Consider the following 21,590-nt stretch of genomic DNA (forward strand, 5'->3'; position numbering starts at 1 on the left):
AATATAATAATATATGTTTTATACAATATAAAATTACAAAATTGTAATAATAACCCATTTTATTGTATCTTAGAGATAAGGCAACCATGCATAAAAGTTGATAATAACATAAATATAAATTAACAATTATTTTAAAAATGGTTATACCAAGAGTTCAAATTTAGTACATAATTTTTTTATATTAAGCATCTGATATGACTCCATTTTTAACAAACATAATTACATTATGATGAATAAAATGTTGTATGAATTGATCAAGTAATATTCGCAAATGTTTTTGATAAAAGAATATATAGAAACATTTTGAAATGAAAAATTTATTTATCACATTCTTCTATCGAAAGAAATACAAAAAATTATATGTTTTGATATACCTAACAGCAATAAGTGATTAGTCAAAATATTCTAAAACATTATATACTCTTACTACAACAATATGAAGTTAAGAATTTTTAATATATACTAGTTATTAAATGATACATTTATGCACATCGAAAAATATAATTACATTAATATTATGTTTTATGAGAAATAACTGAAAAAAATATAAGTCACTTAATTCTCAAATGTTCAGAAAATCCTAATACGCTTGAATACATGTGCTTTTCTTCGCATATTAAAATTAATAATATTCACATAATAATTTTGAAGAATTATATATACATATATTTTTTTATTACAAAATATACAATATATTGTATATTATAAAATGTTTTATTTTAATTATTCATCACAATTTAAAACATTTATGCATTACAAAATGTATAAATAGGGGAACATTTTAAATAATAAGATAATAAGTTAATTCAACCTTTACATTATAAATGAGTATATAAAATATCAAGTTGTATATTATGGAAAAGAGATTTTACTACTACTTATATATAATTTATATTTTACTACAACGTTGATATCTTTTATAATAACTACAATATGTAATTTACATCTGATTTATTTATAAAATTATTATTGTTGATATTTTAAATTTAATTTAATTTTTTGTTATAATTATAACCATATCAATATAAAATCATTAATTTTATTCAACAGTCTTACGACATATACACATTATATTACATATAAAATATTAGACTAATTTTTATGTTATAAGTTATTGCGAATTAATCTATTATGTTCACTCTATGATTTCACAAATTATGTATAATTGCATAACCATTGTCATATTTTTTTGATATATTAACATGCTAAAAAGTTAATCATGATACTTATTTTTTTAAAAACATATAAACTTTTTTTCATTTGTACATTTTCTTCTTTATGTGAAATGTACCTGATTTCACCTGAAGTACATTATGTAATCATTTTACATGTTCTATGAATAACCAGCATTTTTATGTCAACACGTGTAGTTTACAATATATATTACTGTAGAAAAATGGCTATTTAAGCATTAAGAAAAAATACATTTTTTAATTAGAAAAAAAGTAACCTTCAATTATATATTTTTTTAAATAGAATAAATATGCAGCACTGTAGAAATGCTATATGTTAAGTTGAATATATAAATACATAGATTTTTTAAAAAAGGTAGAATAATATATATATACTTATTTATTCATATGGTATTTATATTAAGAATCAAATAATTTTTTACGATAGCAAAAAATAAGCTTATATGTTTATTATGCGCATTTATATTTAATTCAATTATTTTTCCTATAAAACTTTTTATATTCCTTTTAAATCTGAATTAAATATATTGAAGTAGAAGAAAAAACATTTTAAGCAAAAATTAAATAAATATATATGAGTAATATTAACATAATTTTAATTGGAATATATTTTGAATATATATAATGTGCCCAATTATGTACCATTTGTATGTAAGTGTATGTAGTTAATATTATATTTTATTAATGAAAAAAATATATGTAATAAATTTTAATAGTTTTTATTATTACAATATATATATAGCGTGATAAACACAAAATAATTAGCAATAATCAAATAATTTATGTATCGTTATGGAATATAAATATAATAAAAAGCGTATACATTATTATAGTTTTGAGTATATATTTATCTGAAGGGACAATATATTAATAAAATAATTTGGTAAATAAATAATTTTATTTCGAGGCATACAATATGGTGATTTTATTGGTGTTTTAACGTAAAACATTTTACATTATTTAAAAAAAGAAACTAATAAATTAGAAAGAATTATTCTTCATAGAGCTAAGTCAAAAAAAATTGATTTTTAAACGATCTTGCGTTATTGTAAGCAAACATTTTACATTATAATGGATACAACTAAAGTAAAAGAATTATGAAATGGAAAGTTATTTATTATTATTACTCATATATGAATATATGTTTTCGAAAAAAAATAATACAAGGAAAAAAATAAAATATTTTATTAAATTTGTATTTTTTCTGTAAACATTATATTTATACATATAATGTAGAGCATGAAAAAATAATTGTCATAATGAATAATAATCATTTTAATTTAGAAAAGATAAAAATAGGAAATATTATAAACACAATTTAGGAATTTGTTATATAATAAATTCTTAGTTCCGATATATTTTTTATAAAATACGGTGATACAATTCATTTATATCAAAGAATATACGTATCATTATAGCACCACTTTTACAGTTTCATTAAAACGTATTTTTATATGTTGCCTTAATTCATATTAAATAGCTTCAGAACATTTTATTTTATTAATTATAGTTCTTATTTTATCAATGTTGCTTTATAAAAGTAGTAGTGAAATATATTATAAGAAATCAGGAATAAATATTTAGAAAAAGCCGTATAAACTGGTAAGAGCAAGCTAAATTTGTAAGAATTATATGATTTTATTACTCATAATACAATAAATGACGAAAAAACGTTCAAAAAATATATTTATTTTTATTTATTAAAATGATATTTATTTGTCAATATTATATATATATTTTTTATCATATAATAGTAATCTATATTGTAAATGAAATAAATATGCATTATATTAGTTATTCCTAAGGAAAATCTTTATATTTTTTGGAACACAAATTTTTCCACAGATAAAATTAAATAACTTTGGAAATATGAAAATTTTTTTTTTTTTAAATACACTTTATTGCAAAAAAAGTTCATATGGGAATGTTATAATAAGCATATATGTTAATAAAATATTAATTTGTATTTGATCATATGATAAGTGGATTTTTGTGGTGAGGGTTATATTTATAATCATTATGTCATTCGTTATAATCCTTTCATATATATACTATTGTTTTTCTTCATAATATTATGTTTTTTGTGTAATGCGATAGTTTAAATTTTCATCTGCTTTTTATTTTTTTTTATATAACATTTGTTTTACCATATGAAATTAATTTTTTTTATAGAATAAATATACATGGTATATCAATAAATATAAATACACATTTAAGACAATGATGAACAACATATAAAATAATTATAGCCTTACTTTTGATGTGTTATCACTAATAATTCTACATGTCTTGTTATTTTTTTTTAAATTGATATAAGCGTAAAGTTAATGGAGCCCACTGATGCGGAAGAAACTGTGTAATTTCCTTTTTATAAGAATCCTTGTTTACATTATATTTAGTGCCAAGAACAATAATATATTACGCAATAATGCAGATATTTTGATACTTCCATAATAATTTCCTTCCCTTGTATTAGCTTTATGGTGATATATTAAATGACTTACCTTCATATAAAATTTATAATGATTTTAATATCACTATAAAAATATCTGATTATGATAAATAATATAATGTTGCATATAGAAAATTCATCCCTAATGAAAAATTAATGGAGTTTTATACAATATATGCTATAAATTTTAAGAAAATTGTTGATTTGGAAAGTATTGAAGCAAGGATAATTTCTTTTACACATTTTATTAACTGGTTGCACAATGAAATAAAAAAGCTAATTAAAAATGTTAATCAAAAAGTACATAATGTATATGATCATATTTATTTTAATTCCTTAATGAATATAATTTTACATAAATAAAAAATCTTCATTATATATATCTTTATTAAGGAGATAAATTTGATGAATGAAGAGATGAAAAAGATTTATACAATTATATTCAAAATTATGAGACTCCATATAGTAAGATCCATTCTGTTCATAATAAAACTAATAATTATGTATATACATTAAATAAATTAAAAAACTATACTAAAAGCATTCAATAAATGAAATATTTTACAGTTATTATAAATACGGCTGAGAAAGATGTGATTACTTTAATACTGGAAATCAGTATCATCCAGTTAATTATAATTAAAATTAAATTGTGGAAGTAATAGAAATGTAGAAAATGCGATGGAATCATTGAATTTTATAAAATCTAAACTTAAAAGTATTTAAGATTCTGTAAAAAGGAAGCATATAATAAGAATTTGTTATTTGAAATATTTTATGTCACATAAGGATATTGAAAACAAGGCGAATTAAATGGAGAGTAGATATATACAGTGTTATTATGTAATTACAAAAGGAGAAACCTATAAAGAAGTAACTGTTTATTCATGCAATGAAAAATTGTCTAATTCTGGAAAACAAATGTTCGTGGAGTGGAATTTGCCAAGCAGCGAAGACTCTCAAATAAAAGGTTAAAATGAGGAAACATTAGATTCTAAAAGTAATATAAACGAAAATAACATTAGAGTTATGAGAATAAATCATTTTTATGATACAGAAAAAACCATAGACCATGTTCTAAGAACCGTTTATGCTAAAATTCGTACAACAGTTATCCTAACACTTGGAACATTTCTCGTTTTTTTCTTATATTACAAAGTAAGGCGATAATTTACCTTACAATATAATCACAATATATATAATATTTAATATTTCTTAAGAATTAATTAATGGAATATGGATGCATCATATATGTTTTTTTCATATGATTTATTGTGTATTCCATTTGGTACATAGATATGCAGGAAGATGAGAGAAAAAAAAAATATATACAACAAAGACACAAAGCATACTAAAAAATATCAAAAATTAAAATCACATAACAAAAGGGTACATATAGATTATCACAATGTGTAGTCTTTTAAATTTATAGTATAGTTATTGCGAGTTCACCATAACACTATTTATGAGAGTTACATTATTATTTAATCTTAATTATGTTAACGAAATGTGAAAATAAAAAACAGTTGAATTACAGAATAGTATACATTTATTAGAATAATAAATTTAAGAAAATATAAGGTATGCGAATGATTATAAATGAAATATTTAAAAATTTAATGTAATATAAAATAAATTTTTTTTAATTTTTGTTTTTTTTGTGTGTAGTTTGCGTGAATATATATATGCTTATATGTGATATTTTTCACTTAAGTGTAAATTTATATCTCATTAGATCTTCAATTATACGAAGTACAATAAATAATTGCTTCTTTATTAAATACATTTAATAATATTAAGAGATATATTTATTCTATGTAATATCACCAATAATTATTAACTCTAATTTTACAATTATTACATAATATTGAAAAATAAAAATACATTCAAAATAAAACTTTTAATTCGTGTTTGAAAATTAATCTCAATAAAATATATTTTTAATAAATGTTAAAATAAATACTAAAAAAATCACAGAAAAAAATAATATCTCAAATTTAAGCATAATCTATAAGCGCAAAAAAGTAAATTATATAATGTTAAAAACAGTAGAACATTTATTCTTTAACAAAATAATACATTAGTATTATATATTTTTAAAATATACCTTCTTTTATTTATAACTATATATTATAACCTCTTACTCTATATTTTTAAATTAATACTTTCTTTATACATTTTTACTTTACTTTTTAACTGTTATTATCTCGTATGCTAATTTATTTTAATTAATTTATCATACATGTGCAATTTTATCCTTAATTTATAATTTAATTGAACTTCAATATTTTTGCATAATAATATCCTTCCTGATATGTTACCTTGGAGTAAATTAAATTGTATTTTAGAAATAAAGTAAGTGTAATATATTTTCTTTGGTATAGTTTTATATGTCAATTTTTGGACACGTAACCAAATTACACAATATGTATAATCATATAACACAATCTAATATAAAAATTACAAAAGAACCGTTTACAAATTCAACTTTACGAAATTATAATTTATTTGAAAATATATAATATGAAATATAATATTGATATACATAATGTAACTGTTATTTAGTTTATACAAAGAAAAAAAAATGTAATATATTAATAATGTAATAGCATTTGCTAATAAAATAATAAATAAAAAATCAAGATCCATTTAGTATAAAAATTTGATGCATTTGCAACATAAGTTAACATATAATGATTTGTTCTATCATAAAACTATTAAATCAGCAACAAAGTTTATTACCATAAACCTAAGGATAATTTTTACATTTTTTTCTATTATAGTAAGAGAAAAGTTCATATAAGCTCATAATGTAGCGCCAAATGTTTATTTTGCAACATTTTAAATTATCAAATTTATTATGAATGTCATGAAATTCTTTTCTTTTTTTCAGATAGATCGCCTTTTATATTTCTATTTGATTTTCTTATACACTGATTCTAGGAACCCATTTTATATTAATATTTCAACCAAGTTTGCACGCACATTTAAGTAAGAACACATACAACTATTTTATATAGTTTTATAATATAACCCACAGTAAAAGTAAATAAGGATTCGAAAAAAATAAATTTAATTACTGTTCTACTACATATGACATAAATGAATGAAAATTATTTTAAAATGATTTTTATATTTACTATGATAATCTTGAATATCCTACTTAATATTGCAAAAAAATATTGGATATTTGTATTTATAATCAGCCATTAATCTATGTAATTTTTCCTTTTATTTAGGAATCATGCTCATGAAATTATACTAATAAAACCAAAAACAATCATATTAGGAAAACTGATAATATAATTTTTCTATCAATGATATTTTTATTTTGTCGTAAAATGAATATTAACGTTAAATCATGTCAAAGATGAACATTTTTATTATAAGAATCATAAATTACAAATACTTATCATTTTGAGACTTAATTATATTTTCCGATTTGAATATTAAAGAAAATAATAATTATTATTTTTAATATATATATTCATATGTGAAATATATATAGATCATACTATATTTGTAATTGTAATTTTTATACTAAACGTTCATTATATTTTAATAGTATATCAATGTATTAGTTTCCACTACACTCTGATTTGAGATGCAGTTATTACGGTGTAAAGCTAACAATACAAATTTCAATTGATTTGACTGAATATAATAAAATGGAACCTTTAGGAAAAAACGAATTGGTAAAATAAAATAATTTTTTTAAAATTATATAAATGAAATGCTTCATTATAAATGGTCTATAACTTATCAAACAAAATGGAAAATACCTTTCTGAAGAATACACATTTTAGTATTTATATAATTCATTCTATTTAAATTTCAGGAAACTATTTTTAATATATTATCTATAGGTGATATATATAAAAATTTTGGCAACACAGAGAACTCTAATATATACGACGACAATTGTACAAAATTACGAATTAATGAACAAAATATTAAAAACCTTTGTATGTTACTTCTAAAAAATATAAATAAATTGCCCAACTCGCAGAGTGAAATAGAAAAGCATAATCTTAATGCATCTTATTTGGCTTACTGGTTAATTCATGAATTAAGTAAACTTTTTACAAGTAATTCGGATAAGGATACTAGAAATATTATTGATAAAATTATTGATATAGGAAACGAGAGCTACTATGAACTGAATAATAAATATTTATTCTATAACTCTGATTTTGACTTCAAATGGTCTAATGAGGAGAAATATTTGAATGAATATTTTAAAAATTACAATAAAATTAAATCGTGTCCAAAGGAGAAAAATGAAACGTGTATTAAGTATCTTAATTATATTGCATCTATATATGACGAACATAGGAAGGATTGCATGTGGAAGGTATGTCATTATTTCAGACATAATCCTATATATAATCCTAATGATCTTTTATCAACATTAAAATATAACATTCTAGGATATGGGGAATTAGAAAATAATAGAGTTCTAACAGTAAGCAGTAGGGAATCAATGAATTCAAATAAGTCTAAGGAAGACATGGAAATGATAATTAAATATATGAGTTGCTATGAAGTATACGATCATGAAGATAAATTTTTTGGTTATAAATGCGAAGATTCAGCATATCATCGACACAGAGAAAGAGTGTACAGCAGAAGAAGTACTAAAAAAAAAATTACATCTAATATTCCTATATCCAGTGTGTCTGTTTCTAATGTCATGAAGGAAATTAAAAATTTAACATGTAAAGAGGATAATGATTTTTATAATAATAAAATAGTAGTTTGCAATAATCCTAAAAAACCCATGTCATTAAGTACAAGTGTTTCAAATCAAGGTGATAATAACAATATCCATTCTATTTCAAACAGTGGATCCGTTGTATCTGCAAAAACAAATACTAGGAAAAATAATTATGTAAAAATGAATATTCAAAAAAATGATGAATTGTACCCAATTATAAAAAGCTATGATAATACCGACAATATGTATCCTGGAGTTACACAATTAAAGGGAAAACGACAGGTATCGGAGTTCAGACATGAAGATGAAAAAGACCAGACGGATCATATTTATAGTAAGATGAAAGACATGTTTTTAACAACTGTGTTTCATGAATTTTCAAAGGAAAAACTTAAGGACTACTTCGAAGTTATAGATGAAGGTAACTCAAAGTCTACAACAGATAGGAGGAACCCAATAAATATGAAGGAATTAAAAGTAGAAATTTCTGAAATAAGTACACAACCCAATTCTGTATCATCTAATGAAGATTTCAAGTTTACAAATAAGGACATTAAAACTTCTTTAGAAGGAAAGCTTAACATCGTCTCATACATCACATTCCGAATTTTTGTGATACTTGCCTTACTTAGTTGCTGGAACATTTTTTGTATTTTTTATTTATTTTAAAGTAAATAAAGATTTTCTTTTAGAATTGACTTTCATATAATACAATATGTATTAAATTAAACATAGAATACTATAATTATGGGTTCTCATATAAAATTTGTGCTATATGTAATTTTCTATCTACCTTAGTTTACACCGTTTGGATCATGGATACGTAAGAGAGTATCAAAGGAAACAGTAAATGACTATAGTGTTTATGGAGTCCACATAAAAAATCATCCATTTAGTGCTTCAAAAACCAAGAATACATATTATAAAAAGAAAAGAATTCAAATAGCATATAATTCTTAATAATATATATAAACATTCCTTAAATAATAATTACGGAAGACTAAAAAATAAAAATATTAAGTATAATATAAATCCAATTTTTATTAATACTTATATTATACAGGTAAATGTATATTATATCATTTGTATAATGCCTGTGTAGAAATTAAATGTAAATATTACAGTGTTAACTATTAAAGGGTTATAAAAATGTTATACTATATTGTAAAAAAAGCTTAAAAAAAATTAAGCATTTAAGGAAAGAAATTAACATATAAATGTAAATAGTATATAATTTGTAAAGAATTTACAAAAAAATAACAACTGAAGAAGAAAATGAAAAGTAATATTTCACTACATTATTTCTTTTAGTTGAATTATTATTTAAAAATATTTTTTGAACATTATTCTTTTACACAACAAAACAGTTCGTATATAATAAACATTTAATATTTTTCCTTTTTTTAAAATTTTAATCTATAATTATTTATTATTATAAAAAGCAATAAAGGTATTCCATAGGTAAAATTCTTATGATGTTGAAGCTATAATGTGCATAGTTCAAAAATTGTATACAATTATTGTTAAAAATTTCAGTAATGGGCAACATGACGAAATATATTAGTAATTAATGATCATATAAAAGTACAATTTAAATAACAAGTAATCGTTATTAAAAACAACAACATACAAAATACATATGATTTATTATTATCTGGAATAGAACAGCTGTTAATAGAATTTTTTTAATTATAGCCATAATGTTAGCAAATTAGTGTGAAATTTGTATCAAAAAAGAGGCATCGCAGCATAGTACAGGATTTTATTATTCATTATATGAAAAAAAGCTAATTTATAAATTTCACATTTAAACGTGATTACACAAAGAAATAAAAATGAAAAATTTATGACATGAATTTTTTAGAACTTTGATACTTTACATAAAATTCCAGAAAATACCTTAGTTTTATAAAATGATAATTATTTTTTTTCATATTTATAATATCGAAAAAATATATTTAAAATCTTAAAAATGTATATAAGTTATATGCAGTGTAACACATTTAAATTTTATTTTGAATACACAAATACATACGTACAAGGTTTAAAATTATAAAGTTCTACCATTTTATAGTATAGCAATTTGTGTCTAATCATTCCAAAAAAAAATATGGAATAAGATAATTGCTTTTATAAACTTAAACTCTTCTTGTAATCATTATACTTTGCATAACGGAAAAATATAACCATATGTAATATCAACAAAGTTGTTACGAAAATGCATATACGCCATAATAGACATGAGGACACAATATATATATTTATGAAATAATTTGGCGTTTAAAATTAAAACAAAAATTTCAATCAGGCATAAAAGTAGATAAGTAAAAGCAATTTTCATTAAGAATCTATATTCATGAGAAAATAAAACACAAACAAAAAAAGTACTATGTTAATATTATTATTTTTTTCACTCTGTTATATATTTATACCCAAATTTTTACTAATAAATTACAAGATGTTTATAAAACCTATTTTTTATTTCTAATGTAAAAGTATTTCAAAATTTAAAGTACTGTGCCAAATTATTTAATGAAAAAAGAAAAAATTCAATAGATATATCATAAAAAACAAATTCATCAGTGAAATGTATGTCTTTATTATGCCTTAATATTTTTTTTCTTCATTAAATACTTACACATTCCTAAACACATTTAATACCAAGAAATTACTTTTAAACTGTTATATATATATATATATTTTTACTTTAAAGAGTAAATGAAAAGAAAAAAATAAATAAAATACAACACAATCCATGGAATATTAACAAGTGTTTTAAGGCCTCTTACAAGGATTTTAAATAAAGTTATATTTGCAAATCCTTCGAATGGTTTTATTTTATTATACGCTTATAGTATGAATTTTAGCATTTTTAGGTGTGACATATAACAGCTACACTCGATAATCATAGACATTGATTTAAAAATTTACTGTTAATTGAATATTTTTATTAGAGAAATTATACATATATACATTAAATTTTTGTTGGAAATATATAAAAGAAAGTACACAATTGTTAGGAGTTTTTTAATGATTGGAAATAAATATATTTATACTTTTAATTATATATCATTAAATCGTTCAACATGATAGCATAAAATGAATTATGCTTATGTTATTTTAGTAAATAAGCATGAATTCATTCTATACATTTTACTATTAACTGTATTTATTATTTTTAAAGTTTTCAAGGATGTGATATTTGGTTAACATTTATAATTAAATATATGTCTAAAGTGCGACAAATATAAAACAATCAATGGAAATAATATCCTATAAAAGGAGTATTTAGAATTTATATTAAATAAATAGAATTAGACATAGATAAAGAATTGTTCTTTATATATTTTATATATATATTTATATTAAAATATGGTCACGTTGTAACTTGTGTTCTGATAAACATATAATCAATATTCAAATGTATTATTAAAAAATATGATAAAATAATTTTCTTTATTCTTATTATGTCTAAAAAATTAATATATAATATTTATAACTTTGCTCTTATCTTGAAATAACCATTATGTGAAAAATTTATAGGAATATCTATAAACAATTGATACAAGTTTTTATTATAACAGAAAAAAAAATTCTCCACAATGGAATATAAAATACAGTCTATAAAATAAATTAAACTTAACTCAAGATTTATTAATTAACACATTTTTCTCAAAAAAAATAGAATATGTATAAAAGCAGTTTATGGTTAATAAATCAATACAATTATCTCTGGAGATGTTTGTACTTGTTTTAGCAATATTCATAATGCTATAAGCTTATAAAAAGAAAAAACCTTATTTATCATATAATAAAAGAAAAAAATAGCTTATAATTATTAGAGATATGTTTATTGCAATTTAAAAAATGCAATTTTAATATTCTTTATTAAATATATATTCTATAATTATATGCGACAATACATTTCTATAAAAAAATTATAAAAGAGAAAATTAAAATTGTTGTTCAAATGTTTAACGTGAAGCATGTTATATATTTAAATGTTATTAACTTTTTTAATCATATGAATTTTTTATAGAATCATGTAAAACATATATATGAATAATATTTTATCATGTTCTATACAGCGATATTTTGTACTTAAGTTTAATATTACATTAAACCTTTATACACAATTTTTAAACATTATCATTCCTGCGATAATGACATTATACTAGAAATTAATATTGAAATAAAAGAAATGTCTTAAGTATTAAATTTTTTTTATACATTTTTAGTTTTATAAATATTTTCGTATAACATGTTTCTGTATATTTATGATTTTCGTTATCTTTTATTTTAAATGCACATATTTTTGCATTATATACGTATAGTTACTTGATATAAGATAAAATAGGATGGCAAATGAAGGACAAACAGAATGGGTAGAATAAATTCTTACTACAAATACATTGTATATATATTGTTTTGCGAGTGCTTATTTTAATCTTACACGAAATAGAAAATTACGTATATAGAGAATGCATATAATTTTACATATAATTATTCTTTGCTTATTAACATGTAGGAGGATGTACTACCAGGTTTACCAGGATATGTTAAGTATAAAGAATTTAATAATTACGCGAATATAAGTGATGAAACTGTCATATGTAATAATCACGGAATTAACGAAGCAGAGGCTTTGAAATTTTGTAGGAAGGTAGAACATATTTTAAGAGAATTACAAAATATAGATAATACATCAACTTGGACTGAGAGATGTTATTATTTTCAGCATTGGTTTTATGATCAGATAAGGAGAAGATTTAATGGTGAAGGTAAATATATAAACAGTACGGGTATTTCTGTAAAACTTTTTAATGCAGTAAAAGAGATTAATGATAAAGTTTTAAAAAGAAAACCATGTGCATGTTATCCTCATTATGAAGTAAATGATTTAAAAGAAACCAAAGATCTTCATGATTACTTTAAAAATTATAGTAATATTGATTGTAAGAGTAATGACAAGAATAAATGCCAAACTTTTTACAATTATGTTAATTATATTTATAAAATATATCAAAAGTATATTGATGAATATGGTCCTGATTGTTGTTGGGGTGGAGAAGTAGATCAAGATTGCCAATCATATTTTGTGTGTAAAAGTGAATTTAACCCAAAATATCTCTTAACTCAATTACAACAGGAAATTGATAGATTAAATACATTTAATTCTCTAGAGATTAATGTTGAAGGAGGGACATTACAAGATACTTCTATAAGTACACATACACAAGACATCGAAGTAAATTTAGATGAACTAACACGTTCATTAAGTTCGCATAATAAATCTACTGAAAATACCCCTGCTCGTATGACAGGAAATATGTTTAATATGTTGAACTCAAATTTATCCCGTTTCACCATTTTGATTGTAGCAACAGTGGGAACATACATATTTTTGTACACTTACTATAGAGTAATTAAAAATTCTATCTTAGTGTATAAATATTTTAGGATATTAAGAAAATGTACTTTTGTTAATTTTATAATTTATGAATAAGCATATATTATATATACATTATTATTTTTTATTATTATATTAGTCTACAACATTTGGATCAAAGATTTACAATGAAAAATTAAAAGAGAAAAAAATTATATACAGCCTAAACGAAATATATGCAGATGAAGTAGTAGAATATTGCTCAACAGGACAGTTTGATGATTACCAAAAGAACTCGTTATATTTGGCATATTAGGCCACAAAAGAGTGTTCTCTTTAATTACACTTTTAAGAATATTGAAAATACTTGTTTAAAGTTAACATTATAAGAGAAATTTAGAGATAATTCTTATTATGTGTAAAGAAAGAGTAAAACGGTATATAGAGACACGTGAAATTTAGTAATATAAAAGTTAAGTGTAATGCAATAAAAGTTTAATAATTGTTGAAATACATGTTCAATATGAATGAAAAGCATAAGAGATTGGAAAAATTTATTAAGTCAAGGAGATTTCACATAAAATTTTTTCATTTTACAGTGCTATAGAAAACGTTAAAATTTATATAAATTATTAATTTTAAATATTGTTTATGTTATATATACAATATAAATAAAGACAATAATATGAATAAAATAGTAAGAGTTATGTTTATGCACTAGAATATTTTCTAAATAATTTATGTTGCTTTTAAAGCATGAGAACGTGATCGTAGGAATGTTTTTAAAGGTTTTTTAAAAGAGCTAAGGTTAATTAAAAATTTAAGAAATAAAATAAAAAGTATTTACATTATAAATTTATATGTGCCGTTTAAATATATTAAGATAAGATAATTATTTATGAAATGAATTGGAACACGATAGTTCATTTGGGAAAATTTATAGGAAACATCAATATATATGATTAATACAGAATTAATCCAACTACATTACAATATATCTGCGGTTTATTTATATTCCTAGTATACAAGACTTTCAATTTAAATTTTTTTTGTTTTATATTTTCCTTTATTTTTATGTTTTATTCTGATAATAAATTTAGATTAATGAATAAAAATAATTGTCTATGGACTCAGGATTACTTAAGGATTAATATTATAACTGTTATAACTAAATCTTCTATTGTTCATGTATATGCGAAGAACATTAGTTAATTATTTTTATATTATAAAATAAAGCTAATTCATATTGCTATATACAACAAAAAGATTAAATATATTATTCAGTGGTTGTATATAGTGTTAATATTGTTTTTTTGAGATACTAGTAAGGAAAATAACATTTAGTATGAAACATGATATAATGGACAGATTAATTTATTTTTTTTCTACAGATACATATGTAAGAAATATAGTAAATTTTTTTTAGCATTTATTGCATATTTAAAATTATAATTATTTTTTAATTTTTTTATGCCCTACATAGTGTATCTATATGAAAAAATTTATTCAGATTGATATCCTATATATTACTCTTCTATAACTCCCTTATATAGTTTCTATGATTCTCTTGCATAATGGGATTATCCATCAATATACCAACATATATCATTTCTATTGATTTTTATTTTTACAAAAATAATTACTTATTGATCCTCGTAATTGTGATATACTTGTGTGTAAAATGAGAAATATAAAAGTACATATAATACAATAGTATAACATGCACTTGTACATTATGTAATTATGATATTATTAATTATTAATAATTTATTCATATCCATAAGTAATGAATTCATTTTATGTAAATTAACTCAATACATTGTCACTGCAAGAAATATTAGTGCATTAGCACATGTTTCTACATGATGAACTATCATATACTGTGTATAAAGAATCAAAAGAATATACTTGCTCATTTGTTAGAAATGAAGAGTCATATTTTTCACCTAGACACATAATATTCTTTACAGTAATAATTAAATTTTGCGCATGTTCTGTTGTAGATTTAAATTATAATGCTCTTTCTTCTTGTTTGACCCATTACTTCTTTTGCGAAATATTTTTCCAAATCTTCTTCTAAAAACATTGTAACATGTTCTGAATTATCTTAATAATTAATTTTTTTCTATATTTAAAAAATATTCCAAATTTTTAATTAGAAAAAGCTTTATTTGGATTATTTTTTTTGCATTTATTATTAATTTTGAACAAGCTTAAGGTCTATCATGAAAGAGTTTTTAAAAATACATATATATAAGGAGAACTTATATTTAACATACTTATCAATATAATTACAATAAAGAAAATTGAAAATATTTATTTAGTATGTAATTATTAGCACAATAATCTATAACAGTTATGACCTAATTATATTTACATTGTGTATTAACAGATTATGTATTTCATATATTTTGATTCGCTAGGGTTATTAAGATTTATATTCATTTAAATCTTATTAATTTATCATTTCGTTATTTAAGACACACAATTGATATTTATTTATATCTCCAAAAAATATTTTTATCAATGCATTATTAATAACATGTAGGAATATTGTTTTAATTATATAACATATATGAATATTCAAAATAAGGATTTATACGAATATACTTTGATACATTAGATTATATCATAAAAAATTATATCAATGAACATTTCAATTCAAATTTTGTGCTATTTTTATAATAGTTAGTCCATTTTAATTTTCATAAGTTCACCTATTAATCGTTTTTATTTATTTTTTATTGTATGATGTGAACTTTTTAGGGAAGATAAAATATGATAAAGTAAATTTTCCTATGAACATAAGCTTTTGTAGGAATTTATGTAATTATATAATTATAAACATAGCTTTAATGCACAATCAAAAATTATAATTTTCTCCTTTTTTTTAAGAACAACATATATATTTGTCAACATTTTAAATATTTTATATATGGAACTGAAATGTTGACACGCTTTAAGGAATAATTCAATATATCATATACATATTGGGGTTAAATTTTTATAAAATTCATGTTCTATTAAAAATATATTTTTAAGCAATATTTTTGTATTAGATTTACCTCTATTTTTATTATGCACAAAATATCTATACGTTTTTCTTTTATTTTCATTAGTACGTATATAAATTTTCGAATTATCAGAATATACAATATTTAACATATATCTGATATTAATATGATAAAATTATTAAATTTTAAACAAAAAATAAATGTAATAGAAGTTGGAAAATTATAATCTATTAATTAATTTGATGTAACAAAGCAGGAAATGATATATTAAAGGAATATATAATTAATGCATTGTGTAATATAATGTTTTTAGGATAATCAAAATATAAATGCATTATTATTATAAAACATAATGTATAAAAATATATAATAAGATTATAATACTGTTGTAGATGTGCTTTTAATAATTTATTATAATTGCATGTTAAGGTAAGAGCTCTAATTTTTTTCCATATTTTTATAAATATTCGTAGCACTTATACTAGTAAAGAAGGCACACATTAGTAAAAAAGTAATGAAGGAGAAATAATGAATAATTTTTATAATTCTTATGAATTTATTTTTTCTATAAAATTTTCATCATTTTTTATATGATTTATTCTAGGGAGAACGATGTTGGCATATAAAAACCAGAATCACCTGGTTAACTAATATATACTTTTTCATAGTAAAAATCACACAACTCATATATTCATTTTTCTAATTATAAAAAATGGATAAATATTTCTTTGCACTTTCTTATTTTCTTAAATATTTTGTTTAATTAATTTAATAATTATTATAATATATTTTTAAATAAATCACGATTTATATACACTTGGATTCTTTAATAAGATACTAAATATATTTTTAGTTATACTGCTCGTGTTCAATATATTACTATATTTAAAGTGAGAAAACAAGAGGTATTTCATAATATTTTTCTATAGTTACTTGTTAATTTAGGAATCGATGAAAAAATTACAACTTATTATAGAGTTATTCAAATATATTAAAATTTAATGAGATGTATACTGCAAAGATAATTACACGTATGATTATAATTTTTTAGAATTAAGTGAAGATTACTAATTATACTATTTAATAAGTACATATAAGTATTATTTACATAAGTCGGTTCTTTCAAAGCAATTGCAAGCTAGAATAAATAAATATAATAATATATATATAAACCTTATAACAGTTTGCACAAAAAAAATTGTTTAATAAGGGTGTATGAAGAAATGCAAAAATGAAAGCGTATAAGAATAAGTTAAATGTATTAAATAATAATTTATATATTATTATAATGATTCAAGCATTCACAAATTATGAGATTAATATGCATATATAATTGAAATATATACTTCTTTATCTTTTAGCATCTATGTTTAATTTTTATAATGAGATATTATAAAACACTGTTAATTGTGTTCCTTTATATATTAATATAATGTTGGTTGTAAAATATTAGTTTCATCATGGAGAACAAAAAAAAAAAAAACTATATATAATAAGAAGAACACTAGTCCTCAGTATTATAGATTAACACAATAGATACGTGGTTTTATCTGCTTATTTATTATAAAATCTATTTTTATTATAATAGACACTATTGAGGTTACATTAAGGAATTAAAAAATTGACATTATGTATAGTATACACATATATGTGTTGGATTTATCTGAATTTCATAAAAACATGTTATATTTAGATGATATTTATTATATTTACACAAAAATATTTTTATTTTATCATGTAAATTTTTTTTTTGATATACTTCACATTTATTAATTTCATTATATTTGGTATTATTCAAATAATTTTCGTTTTTAATTTTTTTTTTTATGAAAAATAAGTTATATACAAAATAAAATTACTTCTTTAACTTATATAAATATAATTATTTTCTATAATTACACTGAATTTAAAAATATATTATTACTGTCTGTTTAATTTTAATAATATTTATATTTTTTATTTTTAATGTCCTATCATCTTTGGTAGTTGCTTTTCCTTTCCTGAATGGCAATTTAATAATATTTAAGGGGTTAATAAGAATTATAATAACAAATATTTTTTTATCTTTACAGTAGAAATATTATTTTTATAATTTTGCATATGCTATGTCATATCTATGATTATATGAATTAATGTTTTCATTATCTTGTGTATGGTATAATAATTCTTTTTGCTCAACTCCATCATATATACTTTTTACTTTTTTTACTCTTTTCTTGGAGCGAAAGATGTTACCAATTGGTGTAAACTAATAAAATAGGTAATAATAATTTTTTATATTTATAAATATTATATATATATTTATTAGTGTTTAGGGATACATGATGCAAAATGTTGTTTGCATCATTTGTTCATATTTTTCAACATGCATTATATGAACCTTATAGGATAACATAAAAAAAAAGGATAATCCACCAATTATTGATAGAAATGTTGGTAAAATATTTATTATAGTTATATTTGAGCTATGATACTCAAATTCCTGGTGTTTATTTTTTGTGTCAATCTGAGTTAATGTTGATATTTCATTTTCTAATTGTAATTTTTTTTCTTCAACACTCGATTCACAACTAATAAATTCTATATTATTTTCAGATGTTAATGAGGGTAATATACTTTTCATAGATTCTTTATTATAAAGATATATTGTGTACAAACTACTAAAAGTTCTTAAAACAGAACAAATTCTCATATTTTTATCTTTTGTTTCATTGCCATTACTGCAATACTCAGAATTCATACTTCTATATATTTGTACCATCTTCTTGACAAATTCTTGACAATAACATTTCATTATATCATGCGGACCTTCTAATACTACCTTAATTTCACTTATATTAGATTCAAAGATGTTTAGCATTAGAACTTTAAGCGGTTCTATATAATTTGTATCGTATGAATATAAGCACATTTTGTTTTCGGGAGCATACATTTTCGAGTAACTTATAATATAATTGAAAAAATTATTAAAAATCTCTCCATCGAGGTTTTCTTTTTTTATATAATAATACAACCAATTGTTCAAGTCCTTACAATAGCTAGGATTAATTTTGCATTCACTTGGATTATTACAAAGTAGATTATAATTTCTTATAAGTTTCTTGCAAAAATCAGTGTACTTTTTATCATGTAATCTTAATATAACAGTAACTGGCGTGCATATATTTTGATATATTACATTTTCTAATCTAGTTTCCACTGTTTCATCAAGGTCTTCAAATAATTTCCATGTTTTTCTTAAAAATGGATACTGATGTCAAAGAAAAAATATATCAAATTTATATTAATAAAACTATATTCTACAATTGCAATGTATTATTAAAATTTATTAAGTGTTTTTATACATCATATTGTTTAATTCAAAAGTATAAAAAAACGAACAATCCTGCTTAGTATAGTTATGTCCAGTGCATCTTCTGTCATTTATTTAATGAAAAAATAAATTATGTTTTGATATATACATTTATAAATAAATTATCATAAGATATGCAAGAGAATTACATGTGCACTTTATAATTAATCTTAATATATGTGTAAAAATATTTAAAAATTAATATATTAATACGTTTACATAGTAAGATATAAATAATTGTATGAAAATTAGACATTATTTTTCAAAGGATATATTGCAATAATGCGTAGCAATAAATCTTACATATATATTTATTTGTCTTATTATTTAATAATTTTGTTGATACTACATATATTTTTTTTCGAACTATATAAAATAATTGTGCACACGTTTGAATATCATTAATTAAGCATATTTTATATAACATAACACATATAATCAGTGAAAAAACATTTTATGAATACTCTTATTAATATATTCAATAATGAATATTTTAGACTAAGCAATTTTATCGTATTCAGGAATATTTTCTTATGAATTATATTTATTTAGCTGGCTATTATTGTACATTATTTTTGAATAACTATATTTTTTGTTGGAGACAAATACATGATTATTTCACATCTTTAATGTAAAATCAATTAAATTGAACAGAATGGAAAATGAATATAATGTATTTCATGTAATATTAATAATGTTTATTACGTTAATATTTTTTTAATAATAATTATATTATTACACAATTTATATATTTCACAAAATATGTATAAATATATTCTTTCCTTTTTTACTTTCAAGATGTTATACATTATATAATATATAGCAAAGTATAAATTTAGATCCATCTAGTAAATATAATTTTAAACATTATAATATCATCAAAATAAAACGATCATTTACAACGAATTATTTATAAAACTTATTATGTTAGGAAAATTCAACATACATTTTCACCAAAATGGAAAAGTGAATAAAATAAAGAAGACATAAAATTTTATAAAAAGTATAAACGTTTTTATAATAAAATTTCTATATGAGAGTATATTTTCTCATATATACAAATATATATTTTTATTTTCTTCACATTATATAGTAAATTAATGGTGAAATAAAGCTCAAGATATTACATATTATTCTTGTATATAAATAGCTGTTCGTTTTAAGTAATATAAAAAAAAAATAGTTATATAAAAATGGCATGATTTTTTCATATATGTTGCTGAAAAAGAGTTACATCAAATAACTAAGTATTCATTTTGTTATACCTTATTATTTCACATTATTCCTAAGAATCAATAACAAAATAAGAAAAAAAAAATTCTAATGAAGCATTTGGCTAGGGTTACGGCTGTGATAATTTTTTTATTGATAACAAAAATATTAGTTGTGTTTCTTAAAATATACTGTAAGATTTTACATGTAATACATAATAAGTGTTAAATTTAATACATCTATTTACATGATCTAATGATG

The 21,590-nt window shown here is 20.8% G+C and overlaps 3 protein-coding genes across 3 annotated transcripts; 2 read left to right on the forward strand and 1 right to left on the reverse strand.

Moving 5' to 3' along the window:
* Positions 1–7,313: 7,313 nt before the first annotated feature.
* PGO_003220 (variable surface protein) lies at positions 7,314–9,322 on the forward strand (the record flags this gene model as incomplete). Its single annotated transcript, XM_028691272.1, has 3 exons — positions 7,314–7,340; positions 7,484–8,974; positions 9,161–9,322. The coding sequence occupies 3 exons, from the start codon at positions 7,314–7,316 to the stop codon at positions 9,320–9,322; spliced, it is 1,680 nt and encodes a 559-aa protein (XP_028547073.1).
* Positions 9,323–12,743: 3,421 nt separating this feature from the next.
* Positions 12,744–14,140, forward strand: PGO_003225 (variable surface protein; the record flags this gene model as incomplete). Its single annotated transcript, XM_028691273.1, has 3 exons — positions 12,744–12,776; positions 12,891–13,844; positions 14,006–14,140. The coding sequence occupies 3 exons, from the start codon at positions 12,744–12,746 to the stop codon at positions 14,138–14,140; spliced, it is 1,122 nt and encodes a 373-aa protein (XP_028547074.1).
* Positions 14,141–18,851: 4,711 nt separating this feature from the next.
* Positions 18,852–20,188, reverse strand: PGO_003230 (variable surface protein; the record flags this gene model as incomplete). Its single annotated transcript, XM_028691274.1, has 3 exons — positions 18,852–19,013; positions 19,131–20,015; positions 20,147–20,188. The coding sequence occupies 3 exons, from the start codon at positions 20,186–20,188 to the stop codon at positions 18,852–18,854; spliced, it is 1,089 nt and encodes a 362-aa protein (XP_028547075.1).
* Positions 20,189–21,590: the final 1,402 nt, after the last annotated feature.

Source organism: Plasmodium gonderi (assembly GCF_002157705.1).
Source record: "Plasmodium gonderi DNA, contig: Pgo-contig_377, whole genome shotgun sequence".
NCBI classification, from domain to species: domain Eukaryota; phylum Apicomplexa; class Aconoidasida; order Haemosporida; family Plasmodiidae; genus Plasmodium; species Plasmodium gonderi.